The 22,741-nt window shown below is 40.3% G+C and overlaps 1 protein-coding gene across 2 annotated transcripts; it reads left to right on the plus strand.

Annotated features, from left to right (window-relative positions):
* Window positions 1-1,312: 1,312 nt before the first annotated feature.
* Window positions 1,313-22,741, plus strand: SPTY2D1 (SPT2 chromatin protein domain containing 1). Of its 2 annotated transcripts, none has more exons than XM_065065224.1 (6): window positions 1,313-1,993; window positions 12,153-12,267; window positions 13,758-15,404; window positions 16,195-16,348; window positions 16,985-17,062; window positions 19,113-22,741. In XM_065065224.1, the coding sequence occupies exons 3-6, from the start codon at window positions 13,835-13,837 to the stop codon at window positions 19,207-19,209; spliced, it is 1,899 nt and encodes a 632-aa protein (XP_064921296.1). In that variant the 5' UTR covers window positions 1,313-1,993; window positions 12,153-12,267; window positions 13,758-13,834; the 3' UTR covers window positions 19,210-22,741. The 2 variants fall into 2 exon arrangements, with proteins under 2 accessions (XP_064921296.1, XP_064921295.1); XM_065065223.1 differs by lacking the exon at window positions 1,313-1,993 and adding an exon at window positions 2,001-2,181.

Consider the following 22,741-nt stretch of genomic DNA (forward strand, 5'->3'; position numbering starts at 1 on the left):
ATTCAGGCTGCCCAGGGGGGCTGCAACCACCACACCTATACAGGAAAAGATAATGACTGTGTTTAAAGGTTTCCAAAAAGTGGCAGGTGACGAATAACTACAATGCCACCAGCTGGCCTGGTGGAAACTCCTCTTTTAGATGCAGGGAGAGATTTTCTCTATTAATCTTCAGGAGTGCAGTCAGTAGAACAAAGACTGCATTTAAACAAGTATTCCTGCCAACTCTAACATGGAACAAAGTAAGCAAACATAAAAGCCAGTGAGCAACAATCATCGCTCTGCCAATACTGTTGTTGTTACACAGGACTCTGAGTCATACTAAAAGGCCTCTCGAGGAAGAGCGCACTGGAGATACAAGAAATTCAAGACGGAGCAGGGAAATTAAAGAAGCACCACAGAGGCGATGGGGCGGCAGATAAGACTACCAGAAAATGACATCATATCCTTCTTGACAATACCACAGGGGGGTAACAAAATGCCAAAAATGACAGAAAAACTCATGAACCACTCACTGCTTTTGACAAGGGACTGACTAGAAAGTCTTAAAATTAATAAAATACTTAAACTGAAATTTTAAATTGATAATATAAAGAGGGTGGAAACCAGAAAAGGTGATCTAGGTCTGAGTCAGAAGTAAAAAGTCAGTGCAGTGTCTTATGGAGATAAGACTTAAAAGAGGAAGAGAGAGAATGATGAATTTCTTGCAGGACAAGCGGTTAAATCAGACTGTAGCCCAAGAGAAAGCAGGGAAAGCCAGGCAAGCATTTACTCTGCGCAGAGCGATGCCACAAAGAGATACCAGACCAAGCGTTACAGAAACAACCTCAGAACTACAAAAGCCCTGCAAGTTAACTGGTGCTGTGCCTCACTCCAATAAACTGTCCTGTTCGTACCCTCAGTTAGGGCTGCACTGGGCATCTTTATACAGGCTGCAATGTGGCAGACACACAGAAAGGAATTTCAGCTACTGGAAAAATAAAGTGAGTGCAGCAAAGAGGAAAAGGGAGACTGAAAAAGGAAGGAACCTGGAGGAAATGAAAGCGAAGAGCGCTTGAGGGGTATCAATATTAAAGAATTCATGTTAAAGGATAAAATGAAGGAAAATAAGTGTATTTTCAGCACCCAGGTTTCTACGAGAAGCAGCGTGGAGCACAGGATTTATTGTCAGATGGATCTTCGATGAGAGTAACAGGAAAAGACCCGACAACTGATGCAGGGGAAGAGTCTTCAGTCTACTGATGTCCTTGCACAATGTTCCGGGTTGGAAAAATATTTGAGCACACACACACACACACACACACAGAGCGTCTCGTTCCGCCACTCCGAAGGTCAGCACAGCTCCTGCGGGCCCCGTGTATCAGGAGTTTCAGGCGGCCAGGGGTGCACTGCTGCTGGAACAGTGACTCCCTGCAAGCCAAGCACCATTTTCCAAGCCTGGTAAGACAGATTGTTGCAAAACGGAATCCACGCTCCTCCGCTGTTACATGATTTCCGTTTGGCCGGCGGCCGGCGCTGACCCGCGGGAGGGAGGGGGACGGGGCGCTGCGGAGCCACCGCCCCGAAACAGCCTGTCCTGAACCCCTCCAGCCCCCACACACCTCACCGCCCCCGAACGGCAAGAGCTGCTATTCAAAAATAAAAAGGCACTCCAAGTTGATTTATTGACGCGTCCCTGCCGGGGCCACGGAGTTCCGCTGGGTCAAACCAAGGCGCGCAACGGTGCGGCCGGGGGAGCCCAAGGGCCAAACCAGGCATCAGCACCGCAGCGGCGCCAGCTGCGGGAGGGGCGGGGCAGCCCCGGAGGCCCTTATGAGGCCGCCCCGGCCGCAGTCCCGGGCCCCAGCATCCCCGGGGCTCCCAGCGGCGCCGCTGCCCCGGCCGGGCCGTCCCCACTCCTTCCCCGGCAGACGCGTTTCCTGCGGCGAGGCGCACGTCACAGCGGAGGTGACGCGCGGGCGGTGTGACGCCGGCGCGAGGCGAGGTGATATAAAGGGTAGGCGGCGGCGGCCGGAAGCGAGCGGAGCCGAGCGGCGGGGCGGGCGGGGACGGGCGGCCGGGTTCGGCTCTGCCGGGCGCGGGGAGCAGCGGGGCGGCTGTCTCACCGCCGTCCCCGAGCCAGCCATGGATTTCCACAATATTCTCATGATGGCCTCGGAGCAGCAGGGGCTGAACTCAGTGCCGGTGAGCTCGGGGGTGGCTGGGACTGGGGGCGGGCGCGGGGAGCGCGAGGCCGGGGCACGGTGGCGGCTACAGCCGTTGGCACGGTGGCGGTTACAGCCGTTGCGGCGGCGCCCCCTGCCTGCCCGCACTCTGGGGAACCGCGGGGCCCGGTTCCTGGCGGCTCGGGGCCGGGCCGGGTCGTGCGGGGATCCCGCGTTCCTCTTGTGGGGAATCGAGGGTCTCGTCTGGGCCTCGGCCCCCACCCGGGAACCCGCCCGAGGGCGCCGGTTTGCGGGCCTGGCCGGCACTGCCGGAACCGGCCGGACCGGGGCCGGGCCTGTCGCCTCGCCGGCCGGAGGTGCTCGCGTTTGGGGGCCGGGGGGCGTCTGTGTGCGGTGGGGCCGAGCGGGGCTGCTCCTGTCAACAGGTCTCGGCGTGGAGCTGGGACGGGGCTTGTGCCTTCGGGTCGCTGGAAATGCCGAGATCCCGAGAGCAAAAGCGGTGGTGCAGGAGAAGGCAGTGGCTGTGGTTAAAAGTCGGAAAAGTCCCTTTGTTTGCACTGAAAACAGAAGCTGCCACGTCTCAAATGCGGGTCAGAGACAAAGAATGACAAGTTTCGGATGAATGTGCTGTGTTGTCCAAACCTTTGTATCTATCACTAAGGAATATATATGTTACTTGACTATATGGGGATTGTTGGTGAGATACATTTGGTTCGTTATGAATATTATTCTGAAGTCTGTAATTCAGCAGTTTGTATTTTAACTTGAGCTGTTATCAGTTTTATGTTGTTTCAGTGTGAAGTAACCCACTTAGTTGACTGAATGAAGTCCGGCAGTAGGAAGGGCATGTGTGGCCTTTTGGTACATTAGAATACTGTGTTTTATTCCTTTGCCAGGCCCCAGATTATAAAATGAGTGCTTATTTGGATTAAAAATATTTTCTCTTTGGTAGCCATCAGCTAGGTGAACACTTTTCTTGTCTGTTATTTAACTGAGTGCCAGAGTTCTAGGTTTAGCTTGCTTAAACCAGTGTAAATGGGAGGGGTAGTTGTTTTTAGCATAAACTACAGGGAAAACACAAAAAGCGTACTCTTTAGTTCTGACACTGCAAAAATGGAGATGTTTGAGGATTGAGAGTATCTCAGTCTCTCTATATAACTATTAAAACTTTGGTAATGTTCACTGATTTTGTGACTAGATAATAATATGGACCAACCATATGGCAAATATGTCTAATTCATCAGATTCTATTGTGTTTAAAAAAACAAACAAACAAACTTTAAAAATATAGTCAAATATAGTCTTTAATATGTAGCCTATTTAGTTTGTCTCTGACTCTACGGAGAAGTATGGTTTGGAAATATGAAAATATCAAATATATAAATACTTTAAGATACCTAAATTTGTGTGAATTTTCATTGGGTTGTTGTAGTTTTTTTTTTTACCTTCTTAGTTTTCTAATGCAGCTTTAATGTTATATACCACTATTTTGTGTCACAAATAGTTATAAACCATGATGATCAATGGATGAAATTTCTGCTGTGTTCTCTGTTGCAGGGGTGATGGTGGAGGGAGGCAATCCGACTTGTGCAGTGCATGAGGGTTTTGTTACTCTTTTTAGAAAAGATAGGATTAGGATTTGCTTACCTGATTGACTCATGGAGTGAGCGTACAATTCAATCCACAGCTGAAGCAGTTTGGTTTCCTCTCATTCCAACATGTTAGTGGTGCAGCTTTTAACTGTAGAGTTAGTCTTAGTCTCTGAGCAAAAGTGGAACTGCACTTGGTACTGCTTGAGGTTTTGTGCAGCAGTTAGGCTTCAAAAGAGGGCTTGTGGGGGTTTTCTGACCAATGGATCTCCACTAGATTAAAGCTAATACATGAAGTATGTGTTCACATACAAGAATATAGTTAAACATTTTCATTAAAAATAACATACAGGCTAGTTACTAACTTTACTGGTACGTAAAGTTAACAAGTTTCCAGAAAAGTTAGATCCTGCATTAATCAGCATATCCCCTGAATTTCCCTTTGAGAAGTTTAAAATAAGCTTTACAGTACACTAAACTAAGTATTCCACACCTATTGTAATGAAAAAGAGTAATGTGCACAGTAGTATATGTATCTCAAAAGCAGAAACTATAGGAAAACTCTAATTAAGAAATAATATGGTCTTGTACCGTAAAAGAGGGACCTGTGTAAAGCAGGTATTGCATCATTTCCCTGTGAAAACAGGCATGCTTGTTCATCTCCCTATGGAAATCCAGATTCAAAAGGAACACTGCAAAAATCAGCCTTTCAGTGCCCTATTAGTTGCACCAGGTTTTGTTTCAAAATGAACCAGTACGTATATGAGCTAGTGTATAAGCTATTAATGGTGTGTTGCTAATAATCTTTATATCACTTGCTGAAAAGAGCCCCAGTTTTTCTCACATAATGTTCCACTGGGGCTTCACTATTGTGTGTATATATCTTATTACATGCATTCATGTTAACACTAATTAGATTTCCAGTGTGATCTCTCTTTGATTAGACATGATGCCAGTTATGAGATTTAATGTTTTCATTAAGATTTAAATACTTTTTATGTCACTCTTCTCTTTTTGGTGAAACTTGTATACTCTGTCACGCCACAAGTTTTATGTGATGTGGTGAAACACTTTGAGATGTTTGTACGGAAGATATTCTTAAGTATAAAACTCAATTGCAGTTTTTTTAAAAAAAAAGCCACAATAAAAAAAAACGACACAAACAAAAAACAAAACACTGAGAGTAGTTGGAACCAAGTCATTCTTTTATTTCACTTTGTTTCTATTGTCATTCATAAGTTATTAGAAATGATCTCATGTAACTTCCTGCTCGTTTTAACTGAGAGGAATCCTTGGTGCACAGGGTCTGATACAGAGTAGCATTTAACCACAAATTTGACCCAAAACTGAAACAGCTTGTCATCCATGTCAGCACCTGCTGAAGTCTCATTCGAAGTCGGATTGATACATACGGAGTATGAATCATTACAAAATAGCTGCCGGTAAAGTTGATGTCTACAGGTAGTTACCAGTAATTGAGAAGTGAAACAGTAGCAAAATCCCAGAGTTTGTTCAGAGGACCCTGTGTGTGACATGAAATTGCAGTCTGCAAACTGTTTAGTGTTTGCCCATAGGCAAGAGAAGCCGTGCAAGAGAAACATGGAGAATGGCTGTGAAGTGCAGATGGCCAGCAAAGAATCAGACTCCTGCTTGATCAGTGTGTGTATTATGAGGTTAAAACTTGTCTTAAAACAGGGCAGGGAAATGCTTTATATTATATCAGTGTCCACACCAGGAAGAACTGCATGATACTTGATGTAACAAGTTGTCAAGGGGTGAGGAGGACTTGTACTCTCAACTTGACTGAACTTGATAGTTAAGTTCCAGATGCTTGCAAACACTGACTACAATGTATAAAACTGTGAGCTTTTCCTATTCCTGGCCTCTTTTGGTGTAAGTAAATGGGAATGGGGACCACAATACCAATACATAAAGGAAAGCACAAAGTATGCTTTTTTTTTACTGTATGAAGCAACACTTAACAGAAAAAATTTCTTCATTTTTCCAGCTAACTGTCCAGCTTGGATGTTGTGACAGCAGTTGCAAAATCTTAAGAAAATTATTTTTTTCATTTTTTAGAAGTAAAATGTGTGACCCTGTTAAATTGGTTGGGGGAGATGAAACAGTATGAACTGATAGTTAAAATGCTCTTATCACTAAAGCCTTTCTCTTGGTAGGGGTTGTTAGAACCTGAAGAGAATCAAATTTAAGCATGCTTGGTAACTACCATTTACCTTCTCCTGACTTGATATTGATAACAGCAGTTGAGAAAGACTTTCTTAGAATACATGCACATCATGCTATCTGCAGAGTGAGCTGCTGGTAACCCCAGCATGGTGTCTGCACAGGGGACAGTGATAGGACTGTAACAGAGGCCTTCACAGTACGAACATGGGATGATAGCAGAGGCCATGGGCAACTTACACAAATGACCACTTAACAATTTAGCTGCCTTTTGAGAGACTAGTATTAGGGTACTGTGAGAGGGGTGGCACAAACATGGATGTATGTGTGGCTTAACTGGGTGAATGCAGTGTTAGTGATAGTATCAGAAAGTTATACCCTGAAAAAATATTTGGTGGGAAAGAGGGGTTTCTTACTGGAGAAGGCTACATGTCTTGATGAATGATAAGAAGAACAGGAAAAGTGTTGTAACTTGTACAGGGGTCACAACTTCCTAGTGAAAAACAAGCAAACAAACAAACAAACCCTCAACCTGTGAGAACCCCTGCAAGTTGCCTGTACCAAATAGTCTGAGTGGAATTGTCTTTACACTGCATGTGCAAGCCTGTAGCAAAAATTATTAATTGCATGGGTGCTCTACTTGAGAATCAGGTTTGGCAGAATTGATCGCTCCCATCTTGTATTGCTACCTGTGTAAATATTGATCATTGTCAAAGGCAATACTACTTCTGTTGCTTGTGTCTGGGTCTAGTATTTGGTCTAAACCTTTTGGGGCTTCATTTGGGTGTCACAAAGCTTACAACAACTTTATAAAATCTGTTTTACAGTCCAAGATTTGACACTTAAATGGTGACACCAAGACAGCTGCGACTGTATCAGGATCATGTGCCATGTTTTAAAGTCAATGATTTAAGAGCAAAATCATAGTTGCAGATTACACAGTTGAAACTTGTGACCTGGAGCTTGCATGCTTACCAAAGCTGATTACTAGCCACTGGCACTCTGCATTTAAGGGATGGATGTCTTCTTTATATAAGTGTAAACTATACCTGATATATATTTTGCATGTCAGTGTGTATGTGTGTGAATGCATAGGCATATACAGCCTGATGGGGTATTTTATTTGCCATATTAATACCAATCTTTCTTAATTCATCTTTTTGTATTGAGGTATACTTTTAAGAGAAAAATCTGCTGCTTTGTCAGTTGCGTAACTTTGTATGCTAGATAACTCACTGAAACAGTTTATTCAGGCTATAAGTGGAAAACATAAGATTTTGCACTGTAGTGGACTTTCTACCGTATTCTTAAAGTACCATTGCCCAGATTCAGGGATAGCCGCTTATTGGCAAGGTTTGCAGAAATGAAGGTAAAAAATAGGACACCTCAGGAGAAATACTACTCACCAGTAGGAAAAGACTTGTTATTTCTTAAGGGTTTACAGTTGAAGCAACGTACTTCCACAGCTCGCTCTTCTTCCTCTGGGTGAAGCAGTGCCCACTGTGTATCTCAGCAGTATTCACTTAAAGCTGTCACTAGGTTCTACCCAGAGAGATAATGGTGTTTACAACTTGAGTAGCTCAGTGTTCTGGGAACAGCTTGACCTGCTGTCTCCTGAAGGCTTAACATTTCTGTTTCTCTGATTTAACCAACTTGGCAATAGCTATAAAAAGAAAAAAATAATAGTGCAGCTGCTGCTTGGGTGATTTAAGTAGTGACATGACCCAGCTTTTGCCTGGTTTACCTGGAATCTGATGCATGTTCATTTGCAGTGTAAGTAAAACACTTTATCAATGCTTGTGGAACATGTGCATGGTTCAGTGCTTTTAAATAGGCTAAAGTTAAGCTAGTTATTTTATCCTGTTTCTAAATTAAGGTGAACAAAACTTTTATCAACAATAGAAGTGATTTACAGTATAGAAAATGAGTTTTCATTTATGAATAATTTAGCTGTGTTTTCAGTTGTTAGTCAATATCAAAAAATCCTACTGTTAGGAAGAATTTTATATGTTGAATTCTGCACAATTTGCCACATTACTAACAGTAAGAAAATGGCATGTTTGTCAAGCTCCGTTACCAACCTGCTGCCTGATAGGACTGTTGGTTGTAGAACAGCAAAACAAAGCCTGAAAACTGCTTCTCCATCACTTTAATTCTTTATAAGGCTTCCTAGCAGGATAGCTCAATCTACATTTGTCCCTACTCTTTAGTAGTTTTGATAGGTGCTCCTTAGGCCTAAAACTCTCTCATAGAATCATTTAGGTTGGAAAAGACCTTAAGGTTGATTCCAACCATATCCTGTTTTGAAAATGCTCTGTTTTTTGTCTGTTTTAAAAAACTGTACAAGTTGAATAACTAAACCAAGTTTTGCCAAATAAGGTTACCAATTGCAAAACATGACATATTTAACTTTGGGAGTAAGATAATTTATGTAGGCATTATACTAACCTCATATGGTTCCTAAGGTACTAACGTGCTTCAACCTTTTTCTCAAAGTATCTTCACTGACAATGTATGGATTGCTTTGCTTCTCCATCTGTTCTGATGTAGATGGAGCATGCTGGATCACTTTGGGCCACTGAAGTTCATGGCCTATACTTGAGCAAAAATTGAGAGTCAGTACTGCATCATGGTTCAGGTTTCTGGAAATACTTTTGGTGTAAACAACACAAAAGCTGGAGAGGGGAGAACTCAGCTTCCCACAGCAGACGGGCCCAGCTCCAGCTATCATCTTATCCTTTAAACAGTCCAATCTATGACGATCAGTTCTAATGACTTCCATTGTAATTACCAAAAATTGTTCAGAGTTGGAGCTTCTCTAATTAATAAGGATTTACAAAATAAGTTCTCAGGTTGTGGTAAACTCTCGGGCATAGGTGAATCTTGGTAAATAAGCTTGACTGTAGTAGGTCTTTAATGTGATGAGGCAACATGTCAGGTTTTACTACTGCAGTGTATGTGGATGGTGTAGCCTTATAATTTTGCTTTAGTAATTTCAGAAAATACTAAAGACAACTACAAATAGCTGGTTTTGTAGCTGCCTTTCCTGGAGCCCATTTTGGCTGCAGTTTAGAAATTAGCCTCTGAACTTTGCTTCTCAGTGCATGTATATACAAGATAATTTATAGGTTTGCAAGTTAGTAATTTAAGTAATCCAAGGGTCTGTGCGTGTGCTGCTGTTTCAATGAATTAGAAATTAGAGGTTTCCATTGGATGATATTGAAATCTATAGTGGGTTATACTACTAGCTTTCCTGATTATTTCTTCTAAAACATTGGGACGTAGGTATCTATACCAGATTTTTGTTGTTAAGTTTCATAAGGCTATATGAGGATAGGAAGATATTTATGGGAGTACTGACTTGTGTGGCTTTTTAAATTATTGATATTGTTTTTATGTGGAACTGTATTTCACAGCTCTTTCATTTGAACTTTCAGTGTGGAAGATCTTGGTTTAGGTTATAATCTATTGGCTTAATACTGAAATGAAAACAAACAAACAAAAGAAAATAAAAACTCAAGCCTCAAACAGAGTTGGTTGTGGGTTTCTTTGGGTGTTTGTTTTAATATCGTTTGGGGTTTTTTCCTAAACGTATTCTCCTTTCTATCTGCTTCTGGGTTTAACTGACTTCTATTGTATTTGTCTTTGCAAGTGTCTGTCTTTCTTATTGCTTTATCTTCTCTAGTCTGTTTGTGTGAGGAAGATCAAAAGTCTGTTTCTTTCTGTTTTAGCATTCAAAAGCCCAATCTGATAACTGGTATGTCTGTGAAAGGTTATGTCTGAACAGGTATAGCATACTAGTGCAAGTGTTTGTTATAGATCCCAGTATGAAAAGCACTTGGACTCTTAACATATTGATTAAAATAATATTTATTGAAGATAACAGGTGAAGGAAAAAAGGTAATAGCACAGATAACTTTATATCTGTTCAGCTGCTGGAACCTGAGTTGTACAGCACTGGACAGATGTGCATGCGAGCTGTGCAAATCCTGCCTGTGATGAGGATCTCTGGCATTGTGGTCTATTATGTTTAGAGCTCTCTAATAGAGCTTTAAGAGCTTTAAGATGTTATTTGAAGTAAACAGATGTATTTGTCATTTCTACTGCCAAGCAAAAGGATATTATATGAAAACATGCTGCTTCACTTCAACATAGTTCAAGACAGAATCATAGAATAGTTTGGGTTGGGAGGGGCCTTCAAAGGTCATCTAGTCCTGCTGCCCTGCAATGGGCAGAGACATCTTCAACTGATCAGGTTGCTCTGAGCCCTGTCCAGCCTGGCCTTGAATGTCTCCAGGGATGGGACATCTACAGCCTCTCTGGGCAACCTCTTCCAGTGTTTCACCACCCTCATTGTAAAACCTCTGGGCAACCTTTTCCAGTGTTTCACCACCCTCATTGTAAAACCTTTCTTCTTTATATCTAGTCTGAATTTCCTGTCTTTTTAGTTTAAATCCATTACTACTTGTCCTATAGCAACAGACCCTACTAAAAAGTCTGTCTTTGTCTTGTAAGCCCCCTTTGAGTACTGAAAGGTCACAAAGTGTCCCTGGAGCCTTCTTTTCTCCAGGCAAATTACAGCACATGCAAGTGGTGTAATTGCCAGGTGCCAAGTGGGGTCTGGATATTCTGTCCCAATTACTGAGTTCATCCAGTTGTCTCAAGCAGTCAGTACAGTGGAGTGCAGGCCTGCACCTGTTGAGGTCAACTGCTATGTGGATTGTTAACTCCTTGATGTACAGTACTCTTCTGTTTGAGATCACTGCAGCAGGAACTAAAATCAGTATCACCGGTTTTACATCAACCTACTAATTATGCTGGTGAAGCCAGTTCCAACTTTTGGAGTAATTCCATTTCTTTAGTTGATTTATGTTCACTGAATAAGATAACCTGCAACTGAAGTGAGGGTCCACAAAAAAGGTGGAAGCCCTGATGGATCTGTAGACCTGCAGTCTGGAATTACATGGGCTCTGTCAGCTTGAGCTGTAGTCTGCTTTTGTTTCCTGCTTAGTCAAAGACTATGGCTGAACTAAAATATTCTTTTCATTGCTGATGCAGCTGTTAAATTCCTTTTCAGTCTAGTGGATTTTACTAATTTTTCTAGGTTTCCCTACCCATCTTGTGGTTTTCTTTGTTCCTTTTGAAAGCTGAGTGCGTTCTTGTGGATGACAGGAATGTACCTCACTCAAAACAGTGAAGCAGCAATATATTTTATTGAGATAAAATAATTTGACAGAGTTCAATGAGTTTGAAATTTAACAAAGCTTTAAGTGTTTTGATGAGGTTCAATAAGCTTGATGGCAGGGGCCACCTTGTTAATAACTGCATGGAAGAAAGAAAAGGGAAAATGGAATTAGAATTGAGCTAGAATGATTCACACAGAGGCTAGAGATGCAAAGAGCAAGGAGGACCCTCCTATTGAGTCACAAGATTCAGAGTGGACCCCCTTTGCTTTCTAAACTCTTTTTGGAGCCTAGATGTGGCTGGATCCAAACTTAGTCTTGGACTCATTCAGTGGTTTGTGTCTATGGAATTATCCATATGATGTATGTAATAATATTGAGTAGCTGCATGGAGTAGTAATTTCTCATTACATTAATTCAGCATGCTATCAGTCTCTTACTGAGAATCTGTTACAGGTAAGGGGTCTCTCCACCTTGGGTAAGGAAGGATCTTTTAGTCTCACATCATGAATCTCTAACCTTGAGAGGTGTCCCTGCTCAAGGGGAGTCTCCTGGCATGCAGTCCAGCTGCAATTCAGGGAGAGCTCAAACTGGGCCCATTCTGTTGGTAATAAGTATAGGGTGAAGTAGTTGGTTGCTAGTCAATAGTATAGACAAGAGAGATGTTTTCCTTTTAGCTCTGGTGTCTTGTTCTGTACTTTGATTTTCTTACACTTTTGGGTTTCAAACCCACCTTTCAAAGTATCTTTCAAGGCACTTTCTGTCTCGTATGTAAGGCAGGGGCTTTCTAGCTCACAAGTTCACTGCAAGGACGTGAGGCCTGTTGCTTCTTAGTCAGCCTGAACCAAAGTATGGCTAGGAGTCAAGTGTATCTGTCACAACTCTTGGTGTCAGTGGGAATTCATTTTTAGTTTCTTCTCAACTGTCTCTATGCTTCAAGTCAATTACATAGCTATTACATAACTCCTCAGTTTCAAAAACTTAAAGATTTTTTCATTTCTTAACTTTTCTGACATACTTTTTCTTCTTTGCAGAAAAGGTACAGTTTGGCTGTTGGTCCTCCCAAGAAGGTTCCAAAAGTCAAGGGTGTAGAGTCTGCAGCAGTGCAAGCATTTCTCAGACGGCAAGAAGAAGAAAAAAGAAAAAAAGGTAACAGTTCTTAATATTTCCTGGAGGAGGCTTTCATTGACTCTTTTGGACTCTGTCACCTTATTCAAAGCTCCTGCAAATACACATATGCATGTGTTTCAGGAATTTTTACACATAACTTATGCTGAGGCAAAACCAGGACCAAGTAAGGACAAGGGACGTTTACATGCTTTCCCAAGGAGTTAAACATTTATTAGCTACACTAGTGTTTACTGTTGAAGATTTAGAAGTAATTAAGATTAAGAGATATTGCATGAAAACGTCTGGACTTTTGGTAGCTTAACTTTGAAAAGCTTCATCTGTGTGGAAAAAATTGTAAGAGTTGCTGTTGTTGTGTCTTAATCTAGTGTATCAATTGAGTCTGAATTTTAAATTTTCATGGCAGAGGCTTTGTTTGAGTCACAGTTTTTCCACTGTATTAATATTTCCTCTAAATAGCCTATAAAATAAATTAATACTGTTTTGCTTCTGATGTCATTGTTTTGTTAAAGATAAACAAGTCTGATGGACTACATGGTCCAGGATATTTCTCTTCTCCTGTACCAGTCATGAGCCTGTTCCTTATCCTTCCTGCCAGGTCTAGCCTGAAGCAAGACTGAACATGAATTCCACATGAGCATGCATGCACTCACCCTCTGGACAGTCACAGCTCTTGACAATAGAATAACACAGGCAGGGGATGGTACCTTTACAGACACCCGCAGCACAAGTAGCCCAACCTGTTTTCTAGGAATTCATGCATTTCCTGAGTCTTTCTGGTATTTGGCTCCCACTCCCACGGTGTCTCCAGTTTCTGGTAGTCAGACTTCTCATCCACTTCACCAGCTCATTCAGCCTGAACTTTGTCAGTAGATCACACACACACTCAAAGTGGAAAGTATACTTATACAGAAAATAGCTAAAACCAGTTCAGTAAGAATATAGAACAGACTGTGGAGATAAGGCACAGGGTACTACCAGACTAATGCAGTGACCAGCAACTTGCTTATCTGTGGCTGGTGCTTCTGTCTCTTCCTACACTCCTCTATGTGCACACTCAGCCTGTTTTCCAATTCTTATCCCCCAATTCTTATCTTTGATTCCCTCCCTTTCTTCATCTTCTGTTAAATATTCAATAGTAAATTCTGTACAGTCAAAACTTTCTCTCAGTCTCAGAACTCTTTCCTTTACCCAGAGATCCCATAAATCCTGTACCTCCTCACACAGTAATTCTCCTTAGTTTGCTTAACTTTCTGGACAGCTGCTTTGGTTGAATCACCTTAGTGGGTTTTGCAATAGCAGCATCTTACTTAATTGTTCACCTTTGTTGGAGTAGCTGATTCAGATGGGTTAGCTTGCCCTGTTGGCAGATCTCTGATCACTTGCTGCTCTAATTTGAATAGCTCTTAGACAGATCCTTAAACTACTGTCCTAAATGGTTTATCAGTTTGGAAGAAACTGAAATAAAAAGTAGAGCTTTTGCATAACTGTCTCCTGGTTTTCTTTTGCAGCACTGGAAGAAAAAAGAAAGAAAGAGGAACTCTTGGCTAAACGTATTGAATTGAAACATGACAGAAAAGCAAGAGCTATGGCCTCACGAACAAAAGATAATTTTTATGGCTATAATGGCATTCCTGTTGAAGAGAAGCCTAAAAAGAGGAGGACTTGTGAGAATGTTGCTCAGGCTCCAGAGACTGAATATGCAACAGAAGATGAAACTGAGCAACTTGAATACAGTCAGACTGAATCTGAGCATGAGCAAGAAGAATATGAAGAGAAACCATCCAAAGTTGCAGTGAAACCAAAGGCGCCTCCCAAAAGTGCACCACCACCTCTGAACTTTGCAGAGCTCTTAAAACTTGCTGAGAAAAAACAGTATGAACCAGTGGAAATAAAAGTAGTGAAAAAGGTAGAAGAGAGACCCAGGACAGCAGAAGAATTGAGAGAGAGGGAGTATTTGGTACGCAAAAACAAAAGAGGAGACATGCATAAGAAAAGTGAGAAGGAGATTAAGAATACAGGGATATCCAGTTCTTCAAAAAAAGTGAATTCTCAGAAAGAATCTGTAAATTCAAAACTTAACAAAAGCTCAGCAGATAAATATTCCACACCAAAAGGCAGTTTGTCTTCCGTGAGTGGTACTGATAAGAAATCCAAAGAACCAGCATTGACTGAAAAACACTCACGGTCATTATCTTCCTCCAGATTTGATCAAATGGAAAAAACCTCAAAAACTAGCTCCTTAAAAAGCTCTACTGGTAGCAGTCATAATAAATTGCCTCTCAATGGTATTGGAAAGTCTGGCTCAAGCTCTCATGTGCCACCCTCAAAACCAGTGGCCAATGGGGCTCAGAGGTTGCCATCTGCTAAAGAGTCCAGCCTGAAGAAATCTGCCCATACAAAATCAGGAAATGCTGCAGCCCTTCAGCATGGCATCAGCTCCAACGCAAAACGGTCGGGAAGCAGTTTAGGAAAAGGAGGACCAGGGCATCCAGGTGGTGGTTCAAGTGCAGGCCCTGGGCAATCAAGCAGCAATTCTGGAGTGGGACCTGGAAGGCCAGGAAGCAGTTTAAGGCCAGGACCTGAGCGACTGGGCAGCGGTTCAGCTGCAGGACCTGGAAGACCAGGCAGCAGCTCAAGTCCACGACCTGGGCGACTGGGCATGGGACCTGGAAGGCCAGCTGGTGGCTCAAGCACAGGACTTGGGCGACCAGGCAGCAGTTCAAGCACGGGACTTGGGCGACCAGGCAGCAGCTTGGGCATGGGACCAGGAAGGCCAGGCATCAGCACAAACACAGGACCTGGACGACCAGGCAGCAGCACGGGTACAGGACCAGGAAGGCCAGGAGTCAGTCCAAGCAGTGGACCTGGACGACCAGGCAGCAGCTTAGGAACAGGACCAGGAAGGCCAGGACTCAGTCCAAGCACAGGAGTCAAGCGACCAGGCAGCAGTTTGGGAACAGGACCAGGAAGGCCAGGTGTTGGTCCAAGCACAGGACCTGGGCGACCAGGCAGTGGCTTGGGTATAGCTGTAAAACCCAAGTGTACTGTTGTATCGGAAACCATTTCTTCTAAAAACCTAGTCACAAGACCTAGCAATGGACAGATAAATGGAATGCGGTCTCTCCAAGGGCATAGACCTGTGCTTCATCCACAAGGTATGAAGTTCTAGAGAAAGCATTTTTTTCACTTAGTTATTTGGCTTATATTTTTTATATATGTCTGAGTTGCAGTCACTGAGTGTCTTTGACCGTTATAGATGCAATTAGGAGGTCTTGAACAAAATACCATCTTTGCCTTTTAAAGAGTACATTTAACAGCAGAAGTTTGGTTTTTTTTATTCTGCTTTACAACTCTCTATTTTCATATATGCTCATATTCCTTGAAATACAGGCCTGGGGGTTGAAGTATTACGTAAAAGAAAACTAAGCAGCCTGTGATGGATGTTGGTATATGAATGCTTTTAGAAGGAAAATGAAGGATTCACTTCCTGCATTGTTTAATTATGCTTAGTTTTTAAAGTTTCATAGTGTCTTAAATAAGAGGTGCTTAAAGTGGTATATGACAATTAAAACCACACAGCAAATCTGTGACTGCTGTTTTAGTGTTTTGGCAAATTCACCTTATCGGTAAGCAAGCAGTTTCTGATGAGAAACAAACAGCGTGGACTCTAGCAAGTAAGTACCTAGAAAACCGTGAACATCGACTTCTCTCTGGTAGTTTCCTCAAGATGTGGTTGGTGATAATGATGTGTAATATTCTAAAGCACAAGTTAGAGGATGTATTTCCTTTTACTGAGTTTCTGGGAATTGCTAGTTAACTTGAGGCAAAAGTTTTCCACTTAGAAGCCCAGAGCTGTAAGATGGCTGTGCCCAAGATTTAGCAAGGAGAAGTACTGTTAAATTAGTCTTATATTAGTTATTTTTTTTTCACTCACCTGTCTCTTAGGTCTTGGAAGACCACCTATTAGTTACAAGAGACAAATAGAAGATGATGATGATGAATATGACTCCGAAATGGATGACTTCATTGAAGATGAAGGAGAATCCCAAGAAGAAATATCAAAACACATTCGGGAAATATTTGGCTATGACCGGAAAAGGTAAGAAAAATGTCAATTTAAAAATATTGCAGAGCAAGCAACAAAAATTATAGTTCAACAAATAAGAATGGTTTAGAAATAGAAGAAGTGATGATATCCAAAAAAGGTTTTACATTGCAGAAATTTAGCAGGTATTAGAGCTGCTTCTGTGCGGAAGAGACCTTGAATCCTCACACTGCCTGCTGTGCTTTTCTGGTGAGCTATAAAATTTGATGCAAAGGACATAGCTGGAAAACAACACAGCTTCTTAAATGTATCACTTGTATAATTCACAGCAACTATTTAGTATTATTGGATGTTAGAATGCTTTCTATAGCAGTCTGCAGTATTTCAGAATTCATCAAGCGAAGCTGCCTGATTATGAACTGCTAAATGCAATACTGTTAGCTGTTCTGTAAGAGGATCTAACTTGATATGCCTAGAAAATGCTGGACAATGAAGGTACTTATTTAAATACTTCCCTCTGATAATAATGTATATAAGAAAGCAAGCATTTTAATGGCTTGTAACTTACTTAGATTCTTTCAAAACATTAAAATCAGGGTATGACAAGGAATAATTTTTAAGAAGGGATGTGAATTCATAACTGCACATGATAATGTTTTTTTGTGTACTAAAATCAAATTTCATTTCCAGATACAAAGATGAAAGTGATTATGCCTTACGTTATATGGAGAGCAGCTGGAGAGAGCAACAGAAAGAAGAAGCTAGGAGGTATGAAACTCAAAGTGGGAAGTTTGTTATTGCCCAAGCCATGGGTCTAAGTTAGAGTGGGTATTTGCTGCTTTTTATAGCAGAGGTAAATAAGCATTACCGTTTTTTGTAAGAAAGCTTAGGTAATGATGAAACTAAGCCAGGAAGTGGTGGGTACCATAAGTAAGTCTTGTATGTTCATTCTTATGCATCACAAACTTTGCTGGGGGTGGGGGGAACCAACTTCAATTTGACCCAAACATTACATTATTCTGCTAGTTAGAGGACTGGAAGGAGATTTTTATTATTCTTTATCTACATACATGTGTTTGTATATATTTCTATGTATGTATATAAAGTACTCTGATAAACTTTTATAATTGATTTCAAATATTAAGAATATATTTTCATGTTGGTTTAACCGTTGGTTTCAACCTCTAGACCTGCCCAATTCTTATGCTGCTGTTATAAAACCAGGTGTTCACAAACTGATTTTCTTAGTTTTTAATGGCTGGTGGAACAAGCTTTGTGAAAGTTAAGAGGTTTTTATAGATTATGGAAGATATTGGAGTATACAGAGCTACCAGATTTTTTTGTTCTGCTGAAACTTTTATATTGTTATTCAGAAGGTGCCTTGAGCACTGGGAACTTGTACCTTTTTGAAGTTGTAGTCAGTGTCCTTATTCTTCCTTTCTCGTGGGGAATAGCTGCAGTTCATGCAAAGCTATAGTCTGTTAAATGGAGTTAGAAGAAACTACTGGAATCTTACAATTAAATTGTTATTGACTGAGTTCTCTGAAGACTTACAGTGAGGTTTTGAAGAGTTGGATACCAGACTAACTTTTAACTACACATGCTAGCATAAAGGAAGGGGAGATAAGAAACTTGAGTAAAACTGAGTTTAACTATTTTCAATGCTCAGCTACTTTTTACTGAGTTTTCAGTTAAAAGCATTGTGACCCTTGAAATGAGGAACTCTTTCTAACCAGGCAAGTCTACTAAAATTATTGCATTAAGTTCTAAGTTGAAGTGAAAAATGATGCTTCCAGACAGACTTTTACCACATAGATCCTTGATGTGTTTGTTTCTATTCTTAATTTGAATGACTGCAGTTTCCTGCATTCAAGATGACTTTGCTATGCTTGTTTAAGCATAAAATCCATTTTTAGAACCTGTACTGGAGCAGTTTGTCCAGGAACAGTTGAATCCTCATTGCAAAAGGTTCAGCCACTTGAACATCAAGGTGTGTTCTGCACTGCCTTGTGTGAGCCATGGATGTACCAATCCACTTGGCAGGGCTGCAAATGAGGCAGTAGCTGATCACAAAATGGTCACTTTGCTACACCCTTTCCTAATATCAAACCAGCAAGACTGTCCAGCCCTTACTTATTGAAGAGAAGATCAGTGATTTCAGATACTGTTTTAAGTATCACTTTCAATATCCTGATTCCTACAAAGCTGCAGAAATCATGCACGGGCATGGCTGGAACATGCTGTGTGAGCAGAGTCTCTTGCAAGAGCCTGTTCACCAGAGCCAGGGCAGGTGGATGGACTGAGGGTGGAGCAGTGTTGTGCTTGTGGCTGCCTGAATGGTGCCTCAAGCCTGGAAGTTGGGATAATAACTTCTACTTCTTTACTGTTTGACACATACATTCTCTCCCTTGCCATTGTAAAAGCTTTAGGGTGGTTCTCAGAGAAGTTGATGAGTCAGTCCTGTTATGATTTGTATGTAAGATTTACATTGACAAGAATTGATAGATGTGTTTTGGTAGCTGCTTTTCAGAAAAAAAATGAATTTCATATTAAAATTGGGGGCTTTTTCAGTTTTTTTTTTAACAAACTTATAATTATTTTTACCTAAAAACATTTTATTCTAATAGAATGATAAAAACTTGATTTATTTTCTTAAAGCTGTATTCTTGCTATAATTAAATCAGTTCAATTGTGAATTTTCTTTAAAGTTTTTGCTCAAATCAGCTGTAACTTTAGAATTGCTTTTCTTGAGGGAGGGATAGAAATAAAATTTCATGTTTGAATAGCAGTGTTTAAAGGATTTCATCTTATTTGACAGCTTAAGACTCGGTGTTCAGGAGGACTTAGAAGAAATGAGACGGGAAGAAGAAGAATTAAAACGCAAGAGACAGTCTAAGAAGCTGAGGACACGTTAACTGACTTAGTGTTGACTTTGTTCATGTTTCTGCTACCTTCTGTCTCCATACATCTCTTATTCTACTTCAGTTCCATTTGCTTGTTAGAAGGCAAAAGAATATTTAAAGGGATTAAAGTACTGAAAAGCAAGGCTTTAGTTTGACCTAAATAAGATATTTATTTTTAATACTCTCCAGGGTTGGTTTTTTATGAAGAAATTAATGCACTAATGCATATTATTAAGTGGAATAAAATTAATAGAAGTTTCCATTGATTGAACCAGTTCAAGATGCCAGCAGAAATATTGACTAGCTATGCACTGACTTGGAACTGTGTGGGCCCATATACCAGTAAAACAATTTTGCATCCACTTGAAAGAAACAGCATTCTTGTTCCCTGATGTTTCTAAAATTACTTTATATCCTACTCTGTCTCCCAAGTTGAGCCTCAAAGTATTGAAATGTCATCTTCTCTACAGAAGTAGCTTGGGTATGAATTCAGCCACTGCTACAGATGTTCAAAGCAGTATGGTGCTGCGTATTTTATGATTTGAGGACACAAAAATAATTGGAACCTCTTTATTTCTAAACATAAGTGCATATCATGTGCTAATTGTACAGTTATGGGCATGGCTAGAAGATTGTTTGGCTTTTGCTGTGTCTGGAATTCCAATGCCAGTCTAATTCAGTACGATGAATACACACCCTGAAAATAGGAATTTCTAGTGTTTGTGTGTAACTTGTGCTTTTGGGCTCAAGTGTATGCTTGGGGATTCTTCTCCTGCCCTGTAAATCCTCACATTTAACAGCTGCTGCTGCTTCTACAAATTGTGTATGATGCACATGTTTTTTCTTGCATTAAACATCTGATGGGTTAAATGATTTAAAATGTGAAGAAGTCATTTATCTAATTAGGTTTACTATTTAGAAATCACATCAGAATTAAGTTTTGTTTGAATGTATTTGCAGCTTTTCAATATTAACTTCATGTTAACTAGTTAATACCTGTGACTAATTTCGTCAAACCAAAAATGTCAAATGTTACGTATAGCAGGACAGCTACTTCAGTTACTTACCTTAATGCCCATATTTGCACATTATTTCTAACTATGCACTTAAAGACTGTTTCTTTCAGTAACTGAATTTGTTTACAACCAGTACGGGGCTCATGTAAGTCTACAGGAGTTGTAGTGAGAGTCTGAAGCTCAAATCTGGTGTTGCATCTATTTTGATTTCCCCAGGTTGCCCTTCAAAGCTCACCAGTCTCCCTCCTCAGCTCTGCCTCAAGCTCCAGCACTCCATTGATAGTACCTGTGGCTTCAGCTGCTGAGACTGTTATATTTTAGTGCTACAAGTACTTGGAAAAGTACTAAAAGGGCTTTGGGTGTTTAGATGTGGAAAAATGTAAAGGAATAAAAAGGAAAAATTACCTTGCAGAAAAATGACCAAGGAGCCTTTCCTATCGGGGGGCTATTCTTAACTGTGCTGCTTCTAGAAAGCAATTCAGATAGCAACAATCTTGGAAGCTGCTCAACTTTAAACATCTGACTCTTAATGTAAGAAAAAACAGATTTGCCTTTTTAAGGTGTTTTCTGTCAATGGTGTAGCATTTCACTGCCTCAGTAAAACACTGACATGAGTAAGCTATCAGGATATAAACTAATTCAGTATTAGCTGACAGGGAGCCCAGATGAAGATGCCATTGTTGCTCCTCTGTATTTTTAACCTTCTGTATTAACTAACAAAAACTGTTTCTCAGTGTGTGCACTTGGGATTGTGCAAGATAGTGTAACCTCACTGCTTGTCTAGAAATGTGTTGTATTCACTCTGCCTCATTGGGACCATCTACAAATTTCTGTTGTAGTTCCTAGAATTGTCTGTTCAAGACAATGAACAGTGGGACCATGGTCAAGTTACTGGTTTGGGTGGTGGGGTTTTGTTGTTTTTTTTCTGTTTTGTTTTTACTTTTGAATTCTTTTCAGCTGGAAAAAGGCTCTAGGTCTGTCAACCCTGACAGCTATATCAGCTGTGAGCAACTTCCCACTTGGTGGTAAAAAATGTCTTTTGTGAAGCAAGATAAATACATTCATTCAAAATTGGTTCAATTGCTAATTAAATCTGCATTTCAGATAAACCTAGGTTAGATAAAACCTAATTATTTAACCATGAAAGATCAGTTAAAGCTCTTAATCTGTAAAGCACATCGTCATTTGTATTTCAGATGGTGACTGGAATGTACTCTGCTAGCCTCCCTAAGACACTGTGAAACTGTTTCTTCACACAGTGATCAGGACTTAAATTTCGTCTTTCATATGAAAAGTTATTCAAGAACACACTTGTAAATTTACAGTCAAGAAGTACTTTCTCATAATTGGCATGGGATGCTAATGGCTTTCAAATTTTGTACAAATGTTTGGGTTTTAATGTGTTTGTGTATTTGTAAATCAGCTATGAAGGAACTGATTTTTAAATTCCTGACCCTGTATCCAAAAACACGTGTACTGCTTGCCAGATTAATAGGATTAATCTAATTGAGAGGACTTAGTACTTGTTCAAAGTGCATCTGAATTTGAGGTTAAGAAAAACTGGAAGAATGCTTATATTGGTTTATGAGGACCTGCTGTTAAGCTAATGATTTAACTGTATTTAATGAAATTCTGGTTTGGTTTTTAGATTTTTAATTCACTGTTTGACAATGTGCCTTTTTTACTAAATTGTGTCAAAAAATAATGAATGTAGAAGTATGAAAAGGTTGGTTGGTTTCTGCTATCTCAGATTCTATATCCTTAAACTTGATAGTGTGAAATTACATACTTTTCCTAAAACCTTTCCAGGTCTGGCTTTGATTGCACAATTACAGTAGCTACTTCTTTACTGCTAATGCTAAATCAGATGAAGGGCACTTTCTATTGATGACTACTTTTTGAAAACATCTTGTATTTACGCTTGAGCTGTATTTCACTTTACAGCAATGTCTTCTGGAGGCCAGGGTTTTGCATATCACAGGAAGCCTTAGTGTGCAACTCTGTGCTGTGCTTTAAAATAAAAATCTTTCAAGAAGTATATGAGATCTCTATGGAAATCTGGATTTATTTTTGTGTAAAGCCCAAAATATTGTCCAGGAAAACTAATTTTCTATTTTTTTTGCATTTTGTAACATAATCTAGTAGCTGCATATTTCTAGATAAAGCGTATTTCTGGAGACCAAAACATGTCCGAAAGAAAATAAATATATGGAGAGCCTGGTGTTTAAATTGTGATGAATGTACTTCTATTTATTTTGGTGAGTGGGTGTGATGCAATATTAAAGTTTTAGTGTGTAAATAAGAGTGCTTCTAGTTTTAGCTGATTTTTTTTTTCTTTGGGGATATCATTTGTGCACAGTGTCTTTTTACACAATGTGACAAATCAGGTTAAAAACTCATACATAGCTTAATTGTCTTCTGGTGCTGTCAAGAAAGTGTATACTTTTGCACACACCAAATGCATATGAGTTTTGCAGAGTATGTATACAATAAATTACAGGCATTAAACATTTCACTGCTACCTCTCA

The sequence above is a fragment of the Columba livia genome, chromosome 5, assembly GCF_036013475.1.
Source record: "Columba livia isolate bColLiv1 breed racing homer chromosome 5, bColLiv1.pat.W.v2, whole genome shotgun sequence".
Taxonomy (NCBI): Eukaryota; Metazoa; Chordata; class Aves; order Columbiformes; family Columbidae; genus Columba; species Columba livia.